The sequence below is a fragment of the Physella acuta genome, unplaced genomic scaffold (genome assembly GCF_028476545.2).
Source record: "Physella acuta isolate Inbredline_101_S28 unplaced genomic scaffold, ASM2847654v3 ptg000636l, whole genome shotgun sequence".
NCBI lineage: Eukaryota > Metazoa > Mollusca > Gastropoda > Physidae > Physella > Physella acuta.
This window is the reverse complement of record NW_026732155.1, coordinates 390,972-408,441: the sequence shown is the minus strand read 5'-3', so window position 1 is coordinate 408,441 and position 17,470 is coordinate 390,972. Positions and strand designations below refer to the sequence as shown.

Sequence of the window (17,470 nt, the reverse complement as noted above, 5' to 3'; positions counted from 1 at the left end):
AAAAATCGTTTGGCTAATTAATCATTTTTTTAATTATTATTATTTATTTTTTTGTAGTTACATCCAATAGTAAAATTCGAACTTAACATATAATATAGAATACGGGCGACATTATATTCCATAAGATAGAGTAAACGAATGCTAGCACTCTATCACAGCACACAGAAAACCCGTATACACACAGCACACAGAAAACACCTTGTTCCTATACACTCGGCACTGACACAGAAAACCCACCAGACAGAAACCAAAAAATTCTACTGTCTGCATACTTCCATTTCTACAGACCGTCAATATATTGATTTTCAACATTACTGGACCTGCTAGTTCTACTGATCGATGGTTGATTGAATATAAACTGAGGTCTTATCCAATCGATAGACCTACGTACGTACGCTATTACCTACAATGTTCCAATTGGTGTTTCTTCCAGACTTTATTCTCGGGGGGGGGGGGGCAGAGTTTCTTCCAGGCATCTCTTCGGGGGGCGAAGCCCCCCCCCCCCCCCCGAATTTTTTTTACCGCCCCCCCCCCCCCCGAACGAAATGAAATTTATATAATTTATATAGAAAATATATACTTTTAACAGTGTCCGCCCCCCCCCCCGAAGAAAGTTTACCGCCCCCCGAAAATTTCAAGCGCCCCCCCCCCCCCCCGGAGAAAACAGTCTGGAAGAAACACTGGGGGGGGGGGGGCGGACATTTTCCGATCACTGGTAATATTATGTTTTCTATATAAATTCCATCTCGTTCGGGGGGGGGGCGGTAGACTTTCTTCGGGGGCGCTCCGTCGCCCCCCCCCCCCCCCCCCCCGAAGAGATGACTGGAAGAAACTGTGGTTCCAATGAAAACGTTACACAAAAACAAATAAACCACGCTTAAAGCTATTTATAGTTCACGATCTAAACGCGACGTTGCTCAGCTTGATACATCTGAGGAAGTTGTGAACAGTGACAACTCTTCTCCAGCAAGTGTTACCCACCTCTTGGTGGTAGGTAATAACATTGAGAGATATGATGTATGCATTCACAATGTCGTTGCTCTATATTCGCCCAGTTTGTTTTACCTGTTGCAACATGCACTAGGTCGTTCGTGTTTTGTTTGACTTTTCGCGTCTAAGACATTACCCATAACCCCGTCAAACCCCCCCCCCCACCCCGCATGGTAATTAGTCCCCACTTTAGTTAATAAGTTATAGCCCACATAGTATCTGTTAACTGAGAAAGATCGTATAAACGCAGCACGGACATTTATTACAGGTCGAACCCCCATTTCGGGACCCGGGACCAAGTATCAATGTTGCACCCTCCCTCTCCATATTTTGATATTAATCATTCAGGTTGGCGACAAAGCGTCACTCCTCTCATCCCGCCAGTATGTTAATATATTTTTTCCGTATCACACAAGTAATGTAGACAACCGCCCCTAGAGCCAACCAGCTTTCTGTTTTCTTAATGTCTGTAATCCAGCTCAAAATAAGCTTTTTATTTTAGTTTTCTAATCTATTTAATTTGGCGCTCCCCTAGCTACGCCTCTGGCCGACAGAATACGAAATAGTGTGGCATTCTATAAACAGTGTTTCTTCCAGACTTTTTTCTCCGGGGGGACGGACGGACGGACGTCGTCCCGTCCCCCCCGGGGGGGGGGGGGGGGGGACACCACACTGGTAAAAATGGTTTCTATATAAATTCCATTTCGTTCGGCGGGGACGGACCCCCGAAGAGATGCCTGGAAGAAACTCCGTCTATAAACAGGGGAACCGATAATGTGTAGAATAAGTTTATTCCTCTTCGAAAATCTTAACCTAATCCTAGCCGTTATCCCAACACTACCTTACGGTAGGGTTATGTTCAATGTTCGGATTGGGTTTACACTTTGACGATTTGTAATCGATAGTGTGTGTTTATGTGTGTATGGAGGGGGGGGGGGGAAATGTCCTGCTCCAGTTTATGGGCAGGGATACATTGTAATGGTGGGGTTATGCTTGCTCCTGACATTTTCGGCACGGTGGCATTAGCTACTGATCATGTCATTTTTTGCGATTATTTCGAACGGTTGACAATAGATACAAAGCTTTTAGGAGTAACTTAATGTCACGCGTGTAGCTTCTATTTAGAATAATTTAATAAGTTATAGACCTTTTGTATACGTAACTTGTTTTTTTGTGTGGTGTTTTTTATGTATCCCTATCGGTTGATGTAGGCCAACATTTACATAAAATCAACAAGTCAAAAGCTATAAATATTACCCTTCCCCAACCTGTGTAAGCTAGATTATTAACCTTAGATCTAAGTTGAACATTTAATATTTTAAAAGCTCTGTGGCATAACATTTTTGACTTAAAAACTACTTTTAAAAAACAATCTCTTCATCCATCAACTGGATCTAAAACAACAATTTTAACATTTTCCATATTGCGCATGTGAGGTTTGAATTTATTCTTATAAACTCGTTTAAAAATTAAGTTAGTTTAACTGATCATACTTTTTAAACTGGCATCGAAGTTCCAGACGTATCTCTTGTGATAAGGTAATTATGTCTGTTTTAATTAGATAAGGTACTTATGGCTCAGTTTTCCAACTCGAATCAGCAGGACCAACAAAATGACGCTGTGACAGATATTTTATTTTAATCAGATCTTATATCCAGATCATTCCATTTGGGAAATGCCAAATTAAAAAAAAAGTACAATGCATGCAAAGATATGACATTTTGTAAAAAAAAAACTACATTAGCAGAGCTACCAGCCTGTCTGCAATGTTTGAGTGGCCTAATTAATTAATTGAGAGCAGTATTAAATAAACACCAGAATTAGAAAATGGACCAAGTACAGTTGCATTACTGGGCGCACTAACAAGGTTTGCCAGCAGCAGAAGTGTGGAGCAAAGAAAAATTGTTTTAGTGTATTAGGTCAATTTTGAAACAAAATAAGGGGTCGTCCATTTACTTGATCCATAAGTTGCTATAGAGTCCTTTCATATGACGTCACGTCCGTTCGTGATACCTACGCCCGCCGCCACAGTGGTGTACACAAGACGTAAACACAATCAGCTGTTCGCCAGCGCTGGACGTGTTCACCAGCGCTGGACGCGTTCACTGTATGTAAAGAACCGCACCCGCGGAAAAGGAAAAATACGTTAAAAAACTTGAACTCTTAGGAATTGAAGATCCTTATACTGTTATTGACAGTTTCGTATAAATAAATATGTGGACAAAATTTCTAAATAAAAATACTGTTAGTAATACTGTTTGCTTTTAGAGTTAAAGTAGCCGAATCTGATCAAATGCAGTTCTCGATACTTTGTTTCAGGTAAGGACAGTAAAATAATAAACTTCATTTTAATTATAAAAGATAACTATTAATAAAACAAATATGCTCGACCTTCACAAATACTAATATATAGTAAAAGACAAAGTCAAAAGTAATAGGCTAATAAGAATAATAAGATCTAATAGTAGGCCTAATACCTGGCTCCGCTGGGTAGACATAGAATCTAGAATCTACTTCTTTACTTAAATTTAATTACTTTAGATCTACATTCGATTCAAAATACACCCATAATAAATCAAAAGTAGTCATAATAGGCCTAATAAAGCATTTAATTGTCTCTAAGATCTAAAATCTCGCTCTATTATCTAATCATTTTTTTAGCAAACGAAATTTTCTGAAATTGAAATAGATTATATGACTAGACTTAGATCTAGAATCTGCTACTTAAATTAAATTGTAAAAAGTAAAAACTTTGTAGTTGATATTATTGTAGTAGAAGGCTTTAATAAATTACTAAGGCCTACCTACTTTGTTGTCTTTTTACAGCAATATGTATCTGATACTGGACTGAGTTTAATTAAATTCAAATTCATATCTAGTAATTGGTCTACTAAGTTTTTGTAGCCTAGTAGTACAATCTAGATCATACCAGCCAACAACAAATAACCACATTATTATTATTTGGTTAATGATTAGGCCTAGGCTAATTTTTTTTTTAAATCCACTGTTTATAAAAGAAACAAATCAAGCTAGAAACATAAGTGAGATGGTTTAGAATAATAACAATGGACCCAGTCTACAATTGATACAATTGCAGGTCTACATAGGGCCTACAGTCTAGTAGTTTACAGTAGGCACCTAGTGTGTAGCGAGTATACTAGTGTGTAGCTGTCCAGAGTTAAGATTCTTAATGCCTTAATGCTTTCCCCTGATAAGCCGTGTGTGCTATAAATGACATAACATGACACCGAGGTGAGAAGTGTTGAGGGGAGAGCAGTGGGACTTTCCCCTTTGTTCTCCCTGCTGGGCCCTGAGGGTCAAAATTATATAAGAAATACTATCTCTGTGGGGCTGGGTATCACGGAGGTGAGACATTTTCAGGGGAGGGCAGGGCAGACTCCTCTTTGGTTTTATTGTGGGCTAGATACAGGTGGGGGCAGCCATTATGAGGGTTGAACGTCAGTATTAATGTGTCTGATCACTTCCCTGCTGGATTATAAGGGTCTTAAATTGTATAACATGCTACCCAGATTGGTTATTCCATGGATTATATTAGCCGTTGTAGTGTGGGTTTTGTAGGAGTTAAGTGGTCTCACGTTTGCTACAGTAGATAACCTCTAATATATTACTGCATTTGATCAGATTCGTCTACTTAAACTCTAAACGCAAACGGTATTACTAACAGTATTTTTATTTAGAAATTTCGGCCACATATTTATATTATCCACGAAACTGTCAATAACTGTATAAGGATCTTCAATTCCTAAGAGTTCAAGTTTTTTAACGTATTTTTCCTTTTCCGCGGTCGCGATTCTTTACATACGGTGAATACGTCCAGCGCTGGTGAACACGTCCAGCGCTGGCGAACAGCTGATTGTGTTTACGTCTGATGTACACCACTGTGGCGGCGGGCGTAGGTATCACGTGATTTAGGTCACGTGTTTGCAAGGACTCTATAGACTTGTGGGGAGAGGTGCGGAGGTTTATTTACACTGGACAAGTCCAGATATCTAAGACCAAAATACCCACACTATATGGGATAACAAACACACCATCTTAACTGTAGAAACATGTTTGAACATCTTGTTTAAAAAATCCAGTGGATGCTGTCATGACATTATAGTTATACTGATACCATTCAGACCTTGTACCTCAAAAGGTTAATGAATGATGAATGAACTAGATGTACCATATGCACTATTTTAGGACTGCCTGTAAAGTTTTCTTTAAATGGGATGGGTGAGGGAGAAGGGGCAGTAGGCGGTGTAAAAAAAAAAAAATTCTGTGGACGTAATTGGTTGATAGAAGTAAAAAAAAAAGTTGGGTGCTGACAAAATAAGACAGAATTTCAATAATTTAAAACTAGAATAACTTATATGCCACTGGCACACCTATTACTAGATTCTACTTCTTAACAGTAACTAATAAGATGAGTCAATATAATACAGTAAAATTTTAAACTAACATTACAATCAGTGGAGTTTAAAAACAAAACAATTTTACTAAAATTCCAGCCATCATTAACTACTGGGCTTCTGTTCTAAGCTTGTTCACCCTTTCTGCAACTTCTGCACGTTTGGTCTTCAGGTATTCCACAAACTCGTTCAGCTGCCCCTAACAAATGGACAATTTTCATTGCTGACCCCACTTTTTTTATCACTGGTCATTTTAAAAAATCTTTTAAAATAAATTGAATTCTTTCTTATAATTTGGTTCTCAATTTTTTAAATAAAAGTTGCTTGGTTGTTAAGAATTTGTGTATGTTGCTGCTCAAATTATTGTATGTAAGTTGCTGCTCAAATTATTGTATGTAAGTTGCTGCTCAAATTATTGTATGTAAGTTGCTGCTCAAATTATTGTATGTAAGTTGCTGTTCAAATTATTGTATGTAAGTTGCTGCTCAAATTATTGTATGTAAGTTGCTGCTCAAATTATTGTATGTAAGTTGCTGCTCAAATTATTGTATGTAAGTTGCTGCTCAAATTATTGCAAGTTGCTGCTCAAATTATTACATGTAAGTTGCTGTTCAAAAAGTTTTATGAACGTTGCTGCTTATAACATTAGCATTGCCCATTCAAGCTGAATGACTAACATTTGTAAAAAGGGTAGCGTGGCCAAACCTATGCCCAGCAGCCTTTACTTTCTCTAACGTTAGATACCCATCAGAGGTGGGTGGACTCTGGGACGTTCTATTGACTTCAACCTGAATGTGAACTCAAGACTTTTGGGTTAGCAGTCTAGCGCTCTACCACTAGGCCTCGCCATCCCACATGTTTATTGTAACCAAATATGATCAACACAAGATGTCATCCACTGTTGATGTCCACACATTCAAGTCAATATAAAGGTTTAATCATTACCAAACTGGAAAATGTATACTTAAAGAACAATTCATAGTGATAATTACCTTTAGGAAACAATCATACTCTTCAAACTCTTTTTCTTTTTTCTCCCAATCATTATTGATCTTAGACATTTCTTTATCTGTTTCTTCTCTCAGCCTGTTTAAACTAAAACAAAAATGAAAGCTGATTAGATGTTCCCAGCCATAGGAGAAAAAAAAATAAAACTAACTTTTTTAACTCCTTTGCTAACAATCTGACACCCCCCCCCCATGTGACTGCTATTACCAATTGTGTTTCTGTCGCATTATTTTCATGCAAAAAGCATTTCAACACTATGTCTGCTTACTGAATATATTACTAGAATGCGCAAGATTTTTTTCCTCCCAAAAAAAGGAAGTTTCTAGCATTTATTGTTATCATTTTATACTAAGTTTACCAAGTTGAGTTTCAGACAATTTTTTTTAGAGTTTTTGGCATAAACAGTTGCTTCTGCATTATTGTAGTTTTCAATTTGTTTTAAAGAATCAGATAGTTAAATAGATTCTATATTAAGTTAGATATCTAAGTTATTAAAATCAGAATCTATTGTAAAAATTTTAAATATTAGAAATAATACTGAGGCACTCTGTAGCAGATTCTGACCACATAGATGCATCACTAAATTCACTCTAAACAATAAATACTATTAGAAAACATATTAAATTATATATTTTCTTTGAAATAACACATTTCCTTAATAACTAGGCCTAGATTTTGTGTCTTTTTGATGATGATACAAATTAGCTTAGTGCATGGGGAAGGGTTTTGAGATAGGCTTTAGTAGCAAATGTCTTAAAGAGAACCAAGAGAAGGTCAACTCAGTGAGTAACAACCTTTTACTGCGGGAGGAACATTCTTCTGACAATTGGATTTTTTCAGACTCAAGCTGCTTGCAAGAAGACTCCAGCTGTACAACATCTAGCTGTAATGCATCTATCTCACTTGCTAGTGATTTCTTGTCTGAATTAAACATCTGTAGATGGTATCCAATTCAGATTTATTTACAAGAAAACTCAACATTTTAAAAAATCTACACACAAATTGACATGAGAATTAAAAATGTGAACAAAATGTTACCTGTTTCATTAGTTCTATATCAGATTCAACAGATTTTAATTCCTTCTCCATCTTGACAATTTTATCTCGTTTTTCATTTAATGTTTCTTGAAACTGAAACAGTTTTATTTTATTGTTACCAAAATGAGTAAAATAGAGAAAATTCAGTTTTGAGAGTATGAATCAACTTATAGTAGCCGAATAAAGATGTGTGACACAGATCAAAATACAAAGAAAGACAAATCCTTTTGATATTGAGGAAGGTATATAAACAACACTTGATCATTGGTTGTATTTGACCAATCAGACTCCTATAACAATCCCTCTACAAGCATCATGGGTGGTGGATGAAATATCATCTCACTTAACCATGCCAATAAGGTTGAAAATTTTAATCAATCTTTGCTCAATAGTTTGATTCATATATTACAAAGTAACTATAATGACTAAATGTAGGTCAAAAAATGGATTGAAAGATTTGATTTTTTAAATCAGTCATGGATCTGCTCTAATAAGTTTGTATGGCTGTACAGCTTTGTGTTCAACTGAGACATTAGCTTCTACCCAAGCTAGTGTTACATTGTTTTCTTTTAATTTTTATTTTAAAATGTTTTAGAGAATAAAAACTACCTGTTCATTTTCATTTGCTTGCTGGAAGGTAGATTTATTTTTTTTGCGAATAGACTCTTGACAGCGCTTCTTCATATAAGTCAGTTTGGGCTGTTAAAATGGAAACAATTTTATTGTATACATTCATGGAGAAACAGGCTACTCCGTTCCATGCATATATATAGAAATACATATATATTAACCATTAATGTCCTGTAACGCCCGCTGCCGCCCGACACCGTTAATGTCCCGTAACGCCCGCTGCCGCCCGCTTACAATACGCATAGAAAAATTAAATTTGTTTCATTAAAATTTGGCCTACAAATCCTAATTTTTAACTAAACAGGAAGTCGGATAGTTTCACCATCCTTTTCCGGTCTTCTAATTTCAATGGCGCTTTTGAAAGATAAAAAATAATAGTTTCTTTCCATCTCGAAATTTTAGACTCATCTGTCCAATTTTTAGTTGATTTAATATTAAAAATAAAATAAAATAATGCCTCTAAACGTATCTAGGCATGTATTTTATGAATTATATATCTTAAAGATAATCAAATTGATATTTAACTGTTAAATTCGATGCATAGTTGTTAAGACAAAAATAAACAAAGTTGACTACCGAAAATGGCCTGTTTTGAATTTTCTCCGACATTTTTTATTTTTATTCTGTACTTGTACCGAATATAATATATTCTATTTAATACTGTTGGAAAGCCAGGTTTATTCCCAACATTAAGCAGTAGTTTTTATCTTAATTTTCAATTTCATTTAGACAAAAACAAATATTTTGTGAAACTATTCACTTGATCATACAGAGTTATGCTCCTTACATTGGGCCGTCATGGGTGGAGTTTTGGTAGAATGAATGGGACATTAATGGTTAAGACAATTCAGCTAGTGAAACAGTGTAAGCAGAAAGAAATTTGTGAGAAATTTTAGCTTAGAAAATGTTTTTTGTAACCCCTCTATTTTTTGTTGTTGATGTAATTGATTTCTTTCCTCTTTACCAAGTTCTCTTTAACTTTACAAGTAATTGAACTTCATATTCATCTATAAATTCTACACCTTGTTTAAATGACAAAGCTAACTGTTTACTGATCATGTGATTGTGCTTCCATAGCCAAGAAGAAATTGACACCCTCATATACAACACTTAAAAGTTTCATGTGTTCTGCATATTTACCTGGACTTTTTTCTCAAAATCAGAAACTGGGTCAGAGCTGACACCAGGACGAAGTCTAAAATCTTGACCTTGTGCATGTTCTGCTGTCTCAGGGACCAGTTTAATTTCAATAGCCAGTCTGTTGTAAGTTATGGCTTCTTCATCAACCTGCACTCAGATGAAAAGTTAGTCAATTGTATGTCTTAAATAGTCTCTTATCAAACTGCATGAAAACAGTAGCTAATTATATGCTTGAAGAAAGATAACTGATTTTGAAGCTAAGGCGAGGGTGCTGAAAATATTGATGGTTGTATTATTCCTTGAATTCTTGTTACAAAACATGTGCTGACGTTAGTTTGTGAACTTGATAGTTAAAACCAAAGAAACAATAGAAAGTACAGCCCAGACAAAAAAGCCCATCACCTTCTCGTTTAATTTGGCTTGTTCCATTGACAAGTTCCAGATGTTCAAGTCAATGTTAGCGATTTGTTTTTCCAGCTGCTCCACCTGTTGTTTGAGTCCTTCTTGCTCTGCTTTCAGTCTCTCTATATCAGACAGGCTCAGATCTTGACTTTTGTGGATTTCCAGCATTTGAGACAATCTATCCTTTTCTGCTTGCAGATCCAACTCTATAAACAGCAGGTTATTTTCTTTATGAATAGTTATTTTACTTTTACCTAAGTTTTAGAAAAAACAGCATCAGGTCAACAAACTTACTCAACATTTGACATTCTTCTCTTTTGGTTTGCGCTTCACTTTCTTGAGCTTTTCTGTATCGACGCATATCCTCTATATAAGCTTGTAACACATTTGTATCATGATTCAGCATCCCAATGTGATCTTTAATCTTGAAACATCTTTCCTACAATACAGTTAACTTTAAACATCAATATTCCATTCAAGTGCCTTTAACTACCAGCAATTAAAAAGATATCAGTAAACAGCATAACAGAGTGTAAATTGTAAAATAAACATGGATAATGAGTGATGCAAGTCGTAATCATAATGTTTTGACTGAAATATTTTCTATATCTATCACTTACAAACCAAAAAAATATTTCTGAAAGTTTCGTTCTACAATTGTTTATTCAACAGATTTACAATTAAGATTGTCACCTCTGTTTGCTCCAAAAGATTTAATTCTTGTTCGATCCTAATATTTTCATCATTAATCTCTTGATAGTTGCCACCAAAATACTTTTGAACTGTCAAAAGAAAAATATAAACAGATATAAAGTAGTAAGGAGGATGACTTACTGAATTAATTCCTTAATTTTACAGCTGTCTTCTTTTCTACAATTTTTTAAAGTCATAGTCAGCATAGGCTGGTTTAGTGATGTGAGGGTCAAAGTCTATCCATTGATTTCGCTAACTTAAATATTTGATTGTCATTGCTGTTGATCGTGTTGATCTCAGCTGAGTTTGGACAGGAACAATTGATGCCACTTGTGCTCCATCTTTTCAAACCAAGATCAAATGACCTTTTTAAAACAATCGGAGATATTAAGTTTTAAGGTTTTTCTTTACATCACAGCACTGTCCCACTGCAGATTTATCAAATAGGCTAAGTATTTATTTATTATTTATTATCATAGAGTTTAACTAAGTTGAGAAGTTACCGCATGGAAGTATTTCCAAATAACTTTGTTAGTGTTACAACAATATAGGCCTACTTTTTTCACTTGGATAGATATACATGTTATTTACGATCCACACATTTCCTCTCAAACTTTAATGTTATACCACTGTTTAAAATGATGGGCTAAAATAAACACTTTGTATAAAGCTTTGAAAAATATAATTCAAAGTTTTTTGGGGAAGTTTTGAATGAGTTTATCAAGAAATTAAAAGTATTATAATTTTGGGCTGTAAAATGTGGTGTTTTTGGAAGAGCAAAAGTAGTTAATGCTCTAAAGAAAAAGCTAAAGTAGTAAAAGTTGTACCTAGTATTTGCTTGAGCTCTTCATCAAAGCTTTCATAGCTGTCAGCCCCAGACATGTAGGCTAAATAAGTTTTTTCACAGTAGTCAAAAGCTAGCTGTTATACCAACAAATGTAATAGACTATATTTATTATGTTAATATTCTTATACATAAATGTTTAAAAATGTATACATGTCAGCATTTAATTATATAAAATCTGTGATCTTAAAACACACACATATTAGCAACATTACCAATAAATATTATGAAAATATGGACTAGAACCACATTTTTATAGCTATCATACAGGAAAAACAATAATAAAGTGCTAAAATTTAACAGAAACAATATCAAAATAAAATGACTACTCTGTGATTTTGTATTTCTTGAGAAGAAAGTAATTTACCTTGTCATCTGAATTCCCATCAAAGTCTTCACCAGTTGGTTCAAAAATAAAGGCATCAATGCCTCCATTTTCATGAATATTTCCAGTCATCTTTAAAATTGTTACAAATAAAAATAATTATTTAAGTTTTTAATGGTGCCTAAGCTAAAGCTGTAGTAATTAAGTGTTGTGTTGAGTATTATGTTTGAGGATGTTCGGCTATAAATCATAGCTCAGCTCATTAAAATACCTGGACATAAATCACTGTTTGAGGTTTATATAAGGATAAACAAATATAAACAATAATAACATGAATAAAAATTAGTTTTGATAAACAAAAAATACAGTACATTAATTTAAATTGGATTTTTTTTTTAGATTTTATTTAAAAGGAGAAAGGGGGAGGGTGGAGAAAGGGGGAGAGGGGGCAGTGGTGTCTACATTTGTTTATGTATATGTCCAAGTTTCTTTAGTCTAGAGATCTCATGTTGTATATTAAACATAAATGTTTTGATTTGGTGTAGATTTTCTGCCGACTAAATGAAAATATTAAGTTATTGTTTAAATATATTTGATACAGAGAACAATATATTTTGCACTACTGTCAAAGAAACAATTAAAGTAATAACAACAGACCTTCAATAAGTCAATCATCCAAATTAGTGCAGCCAACAACTGGGGCCAAGTGTGAGGTGTACCAACAGAAAACATAGATGTTTTTGATATTGTGTAGGGGTACCCAAGTTGTCTCAGAACACTAGGCACTTCTTCTTCTCGTTTTGAAGAAATTTTGTATCCATCAATTAATTGGCTGCATATAAACTGAAATAAGGCATACAGTTTAATAAAATATTTAAATACAGAATTTTTAAATTATTTAGTCACTGTATTTTTTTTCTCTCTGGGATTCAAACATTAAGATTATAAACCGTGAAGTAGAAAACAAGGTAAAATAATTATTTCTGTAATCGAAAAATTCATTTATTAATAACCGACATGCATACTGTCATAGCGTAGATAAATTGAAATAAGACTAGACAGATAGAGATTAATAAGGACAGTGTAAACTTGAGTTGGTATTGATGGTAGACTATTTGGTTCGAGAGCATGTGCAGGTGTTTAATAAAATATTTGTAGCGTGAGTGTGACGAGACAATGTTAGCGATAGGGGACAGCGTCGTCGAGTCGGTAAAGCTCATGGTTGCTAAACCGAAAAGTCTCGAGTTCGAACTCTCGGGCAGATGAGGCTCGTTAGCTGGGGACAGCCACTCTTCTAGGAGAGACAACTCCAAAATCAAACAACTGCTGCCTTGTAGTTTGTTCTTGGTTGGACAAAGGCTATGGAAGCAAATCCAAAAATAAAAGCAGGCTGAAATCGGAGTCAATGGCCTCAATGACCAGTTGACACATATCCTTAATTGTGATGGAGGAGTGGTCGAGTCAGCAAAAGCTGATGGTTGATACATTCGAAAAAGTCTCGAGATCAAACCCTCTGGCAGATAAAGGCTCGATCTCTTACAACACTAAAAATTAAGAACGAAGAAGAAGAAAAGAAGAAGAAAATAATATTAAATAAGGTCAATTATAAAACTAATAAATACATTGTATAAATTAACTGACAAGAAAGATGCGCATTGGAAAAAGTGCAAACAGAAATTTGCGCACACAGAAAAATGCTCAACCAGAGCTATGTGCACACAGTAAAATGGGCAAACAGAAAAAAAGTGCATGCAGAAAAAAAGGCGCACAGAGAAAAAAAAGCAAAAAAAAAAACTCAAAGAGGTTTGTCACTAAAACATGAATATCTCAAATTCTATGCGTAGGAATACAAAATGACATCCACATTAGAGTAACACAGTACTTTTGGTTTGTTTCCTTTATGTGTGATCGATTGTGGAACTTTATGTTTGCATGATAAAAAAATATTAGTAATTTATGTTTCTATGCATTTTAGAAAGACCTGTGGCATTTTTAAAATTAAAATATAGAGGAATGAGAATAAAATATATACGTCTATGTATACACACATACACAGACCAACTTGAACAAGCAAGCATAAACACACACGCACACAAATAAATATATATATATATATATGTATATATATATATATATATATATATATATATATATATATATATATATATATATATATATATATATACATACATACACACACACATATATATATACACACACTCTCATAATTGATGAAAAATCTGTGTGTCATTTTCTGTGTGCATAATTTTCTTATTTGCCCATTTTTCTTTGTGCGCATTGTTCTGGTTGTGCATTTTTCTGTGTTCGTAAATTTCTGTTGCGGATATTTTAGTGCTCTTTTTTCCGTTGCGCATCTTTCCAGGAACCTAAATAAACATTTTTACAATATAGTTATAATGTACCTGGTCAGCATTCTTTTTTTCAAATTTAACATTAGTTCAAACATAATTCCCTCATACTGTACTTTTTTATTTATTGTAAATAATGCTCCTCCCTTATTTAATAAATGGAAATTCTTAAGATTAAACCAGAGTACTGTTTTATTGCTTTGACTTTGATGTTGAAGACTCCCCAATCCCAAGAGATAATAGTTTTAAAAAAATGTTTATATGTGGACAAGTTAAATAAAACTAATGCCCTATATATTGTAATTTTCACACTTTAAATTTTATTTTTAAATTTGTAATTTTTGCAGTTTGCTTTATTTAGCTAAACAAAGTGTAATTCATGCTGAAAAATGTGACATGGCATTTTATACATAGAAGATTCCACAATGGCAGGACAATAGGCATGTCTGCAGTAGCATTAGAATAACTTAATCAAGTGCTATAAAAACTAATAGCATTATAATCTTTTTGTGAATTGCATGTCATATACTAATAATGAAAAATGATCCAACCTCAAATATTTGAAAAAAATCTTTACTGCTTGGAGATGCTAGAAGCTTGGTAGATATGGGATATGAATATTGATGTTCATGTAGGAACTGAAATTTGAAGTTATATTAGTAGTTTCATTCATTAAACAGGAACAAGTTTGGTGTTAAACAACTATTTTTGTTCAAGAGAAAATCAGAATCATCAAAAACCACAATGACTTTTATATTACAAAAACCTCCAGTGAATTATGAAAAGAACAGTCCATATGCTATCAACTGAATTGATTGACTGCAAGAAATAAACAGATTTATTAATTATAAAAGAACAATGTGTGGTTGAATGGTAGAGCATTCAACTGCTCTAAAGTTCAGATCTGGGCTTTGAGTCCATACGACATCCCTCAGTACACCTAGCTCAGATAGGTAACTGACTCATATTAAGGAAAGTAAAGGCGGCTGGTCATAGTGCTGACCACACTATCCCTTCATATGTTTGAGGCCGCCGAAACACATTTGAAAGGCTACTTTCACTTTTTCCCAATCAGTGCCCCCTAACCTGGCTCAGAAAAACTAAATCTTTCGATGTGGTACTTTCATCAGGGAATATATGCAAGAAATAATGTGTAGCCAATTTTACCATTTTAAAAAATGGATACCTGTAATAACTGCCCAATGCACTTGTTATGGTACCTCTTGTCACCAAGAGGCCGGTTATCTTTAGGAATATCAGTCCTTCCACGTACACCAATACCACTTGATGGACGCCTGTACAACAGATTAGAATGGGAAAATATTTACTTCCCTTGTACAGCAAAAAAGTAAAATCATATTTGTAATCCTCTTGGATACCTTCAACAATTCTTGCAAGGTATCATAATACAGGGCACATAACTGTTTCATCTGCTTTTTAGAGTCTTAAGTCTAAGGGGGTCCTATAGGGTTTAATAACCATTTAGCATACACTATATGGTTTATAAACATTTGGCAATTAAATAAACAGTTTTTACTCCTTACAATAATTAATCATACCCTGATTTTGGTACATATGGAAACTGATTTGTAGAAACTGAAGATAATCTCTGGTTAGCAACAGGCACTTTGGATATTCCATATGGTTTCCCAATTGATGATGCTCTTTCTCTTGAGGGGGCTCTCTGGTTTATAGTATTTTCACTCCGCACCCGCAAAGGCGGACCGGAAATTGAAGGTCGACCACCAACAGATGATTTTCTCATTTTTTTTTTAAATCTAAAAATTTATTAAATTAAAAATAAGCTTAATTTTATTGTAAATCTAGGCCAAAGTTATATATTATATATTATAGTATACAGCCTACCCTAACCTCACCAATATTTTACTCTAGTATTTAACAACTATACAAGTAGGCTAGACCTAGAAAAATTGCCCAAATCTAGATACTAGTATTACGAGATTCAGTCTAGAGAATATAGAAACTAAGATTACTAATAATAATATTTAGGCCTAACTTAGCCTAGGCCTATTAAATATAAATTAACCTAGATCTAATATTTAATACCTAGATTTAGAATAGAATATAGAATATATCTACTACCTCTTGCCTAGCTACACTAGCTAGACTAGAAGTAACAAAATAGTCTCTAGAGCAGTGGTTCCCAAACTTTTTCAAGTGGCAAAAGTAAGTGACCAGCGACCCCCCATAGAATTAAAAAAGGCAACATTAGTAAGGAAATTTGACACGAAAACAACAATACATAATCTTTCGATTAAAGTTGAGAAAAATCCAAATTTAGAATATTGAATGTGCAATGTTCGTGGGTGAAATACGTAACATAACTCACAATTGCAAAGGCGGTTAAGTTTGTATTGTTACAAGTATCTCCCAGGCATGATACTATAAATAAACATTAATGAACTTACAATGACCCCAAAACTGAGGCCAACACAATTTCAAACAGCTACTGCCCAAGCTATGACGTATGCTGCACATGCTGATTATGTGATAATTAAAGTCAAAGAGAACTCACGGTGAATCCGCGACCGTGTAAGGATTTTTAATTGGAACAGTTCTAATGCTTCTTAATGTTTTGTTTTACCTTTTCTAATAAAAAATCGCATTCATAAAAAAAATAAGTAGATCTGTGTTTTCCTTACGTTTTTGTATGATGTTTCGGTTGTGTTTACAATAAAATACGCTCAACTGGAGGTGAACGTCAAGCGGGGAATAAAATACGCTAAAATGGAGTTTTACCTCTTTTTCCCCCTGAAAATAACGAATTTAGAAATTACAAAGGCGCAATTCACGAGTGTAGGGATTTTTCTCCCGCTGACAATCACACGCTATTTAATTGGAACTGTCCTAATGCTTTTTTATGTTGTTTTTTTATTTTATATTTAATATTTAGGCCTACCTTTTCTAATTAAAACTCACATTCATATAAAACATAAATAAATAAATAGTGATCTAGATCTAGATTCTAGATCTAGATCTAGCTCTAATCCAGGTAGAAATCTAAGTGTTTTCCTAACGTTTTTAGTATGTGTGTTTCGGTTGTGTTTATTTTTTAAAAAAATAATTTTTAATTTTATAATAATAATACGCTAAAATGGAGTTTTACCCTACACACCTAGATCTATCTTTCAACTGTAATCTAAATTATTAGATCTACATTAAATTATGATAATTTGAATAAAGATTTGTCTGTTACTGAAAAGTCACAGAAAAGTGCTAACTTACGTTGCGATTCGGATTTGTTTTTACCGCTGCTATCCTCGGATTGTTGTTTTTCAAATCGACAAATTGTTATGGGGAAAAATACAAAATATGAACTGGAATAAATCAGAAAAAAAAAACAATTATTATACAGCCTAATATTAAACTTAAAATTTTGAAAGAAATTATAAAACTATAAAATATTTACAAAAGTAATATAGATCTATATTAGTTATTCTAAATGAGCCACACAAAAAACGCTGCGCGCAAATAATTTTGGGCGGGTTGCGTAAATGCTCGGAGATTCAATACCATACATACGCATCCACTAACAACTAATATAGACAGTAGAATGGAAGCTCTTTAAGATGATATAGCTTTAACACGCTGTAAA

General features: G+C 34.1%; 1 protein-coding gene across 1 annotated transcript; it reads right to left on the bottom strand.

Annotated features, from left to right (window-relative positions):
• Positions 1–4,947: 4,947 nt before the first annotated feature.
• On the bottom strand, positions 4,948–17,153 carry LOC131948296 (kinetochore protein NDC80 homolog). The gene is made up of 16 exons (XM_059309857.1): positions 17,101–17,153; positions 15,414–15,632; positions 15,041–15,149; positions 14,406–14,492; positions 12,143–12,328; positions 11,528–11,617; positions 11,144–11,237; positions 10,317–10,405; positions 9,918–10,062; positions 9,624–9,829; positions 9,222–9,368; positions 8,061–8,150; positions 7,452–7,544; positions 7,208–7,347; positions 6,398–6,500; positions 4,948–5,604 (listed from the first exon to the last, which is right to left on the bottom strand). Exons 2-16 carry the CDS (start codon positions 15,617–15,619, stop codon positions 5,515–5,517), a joined length of 1,875 nt encoding a protein of 624 aa, XP_059165840.1. The 5' UTR covers positions 15,620–15,632; positions 17,101–17,153; the 3' UTR covers positions 4,948–5,514.
• Positions 17,154–17,470: the final 317 nt, after the last annotated feature.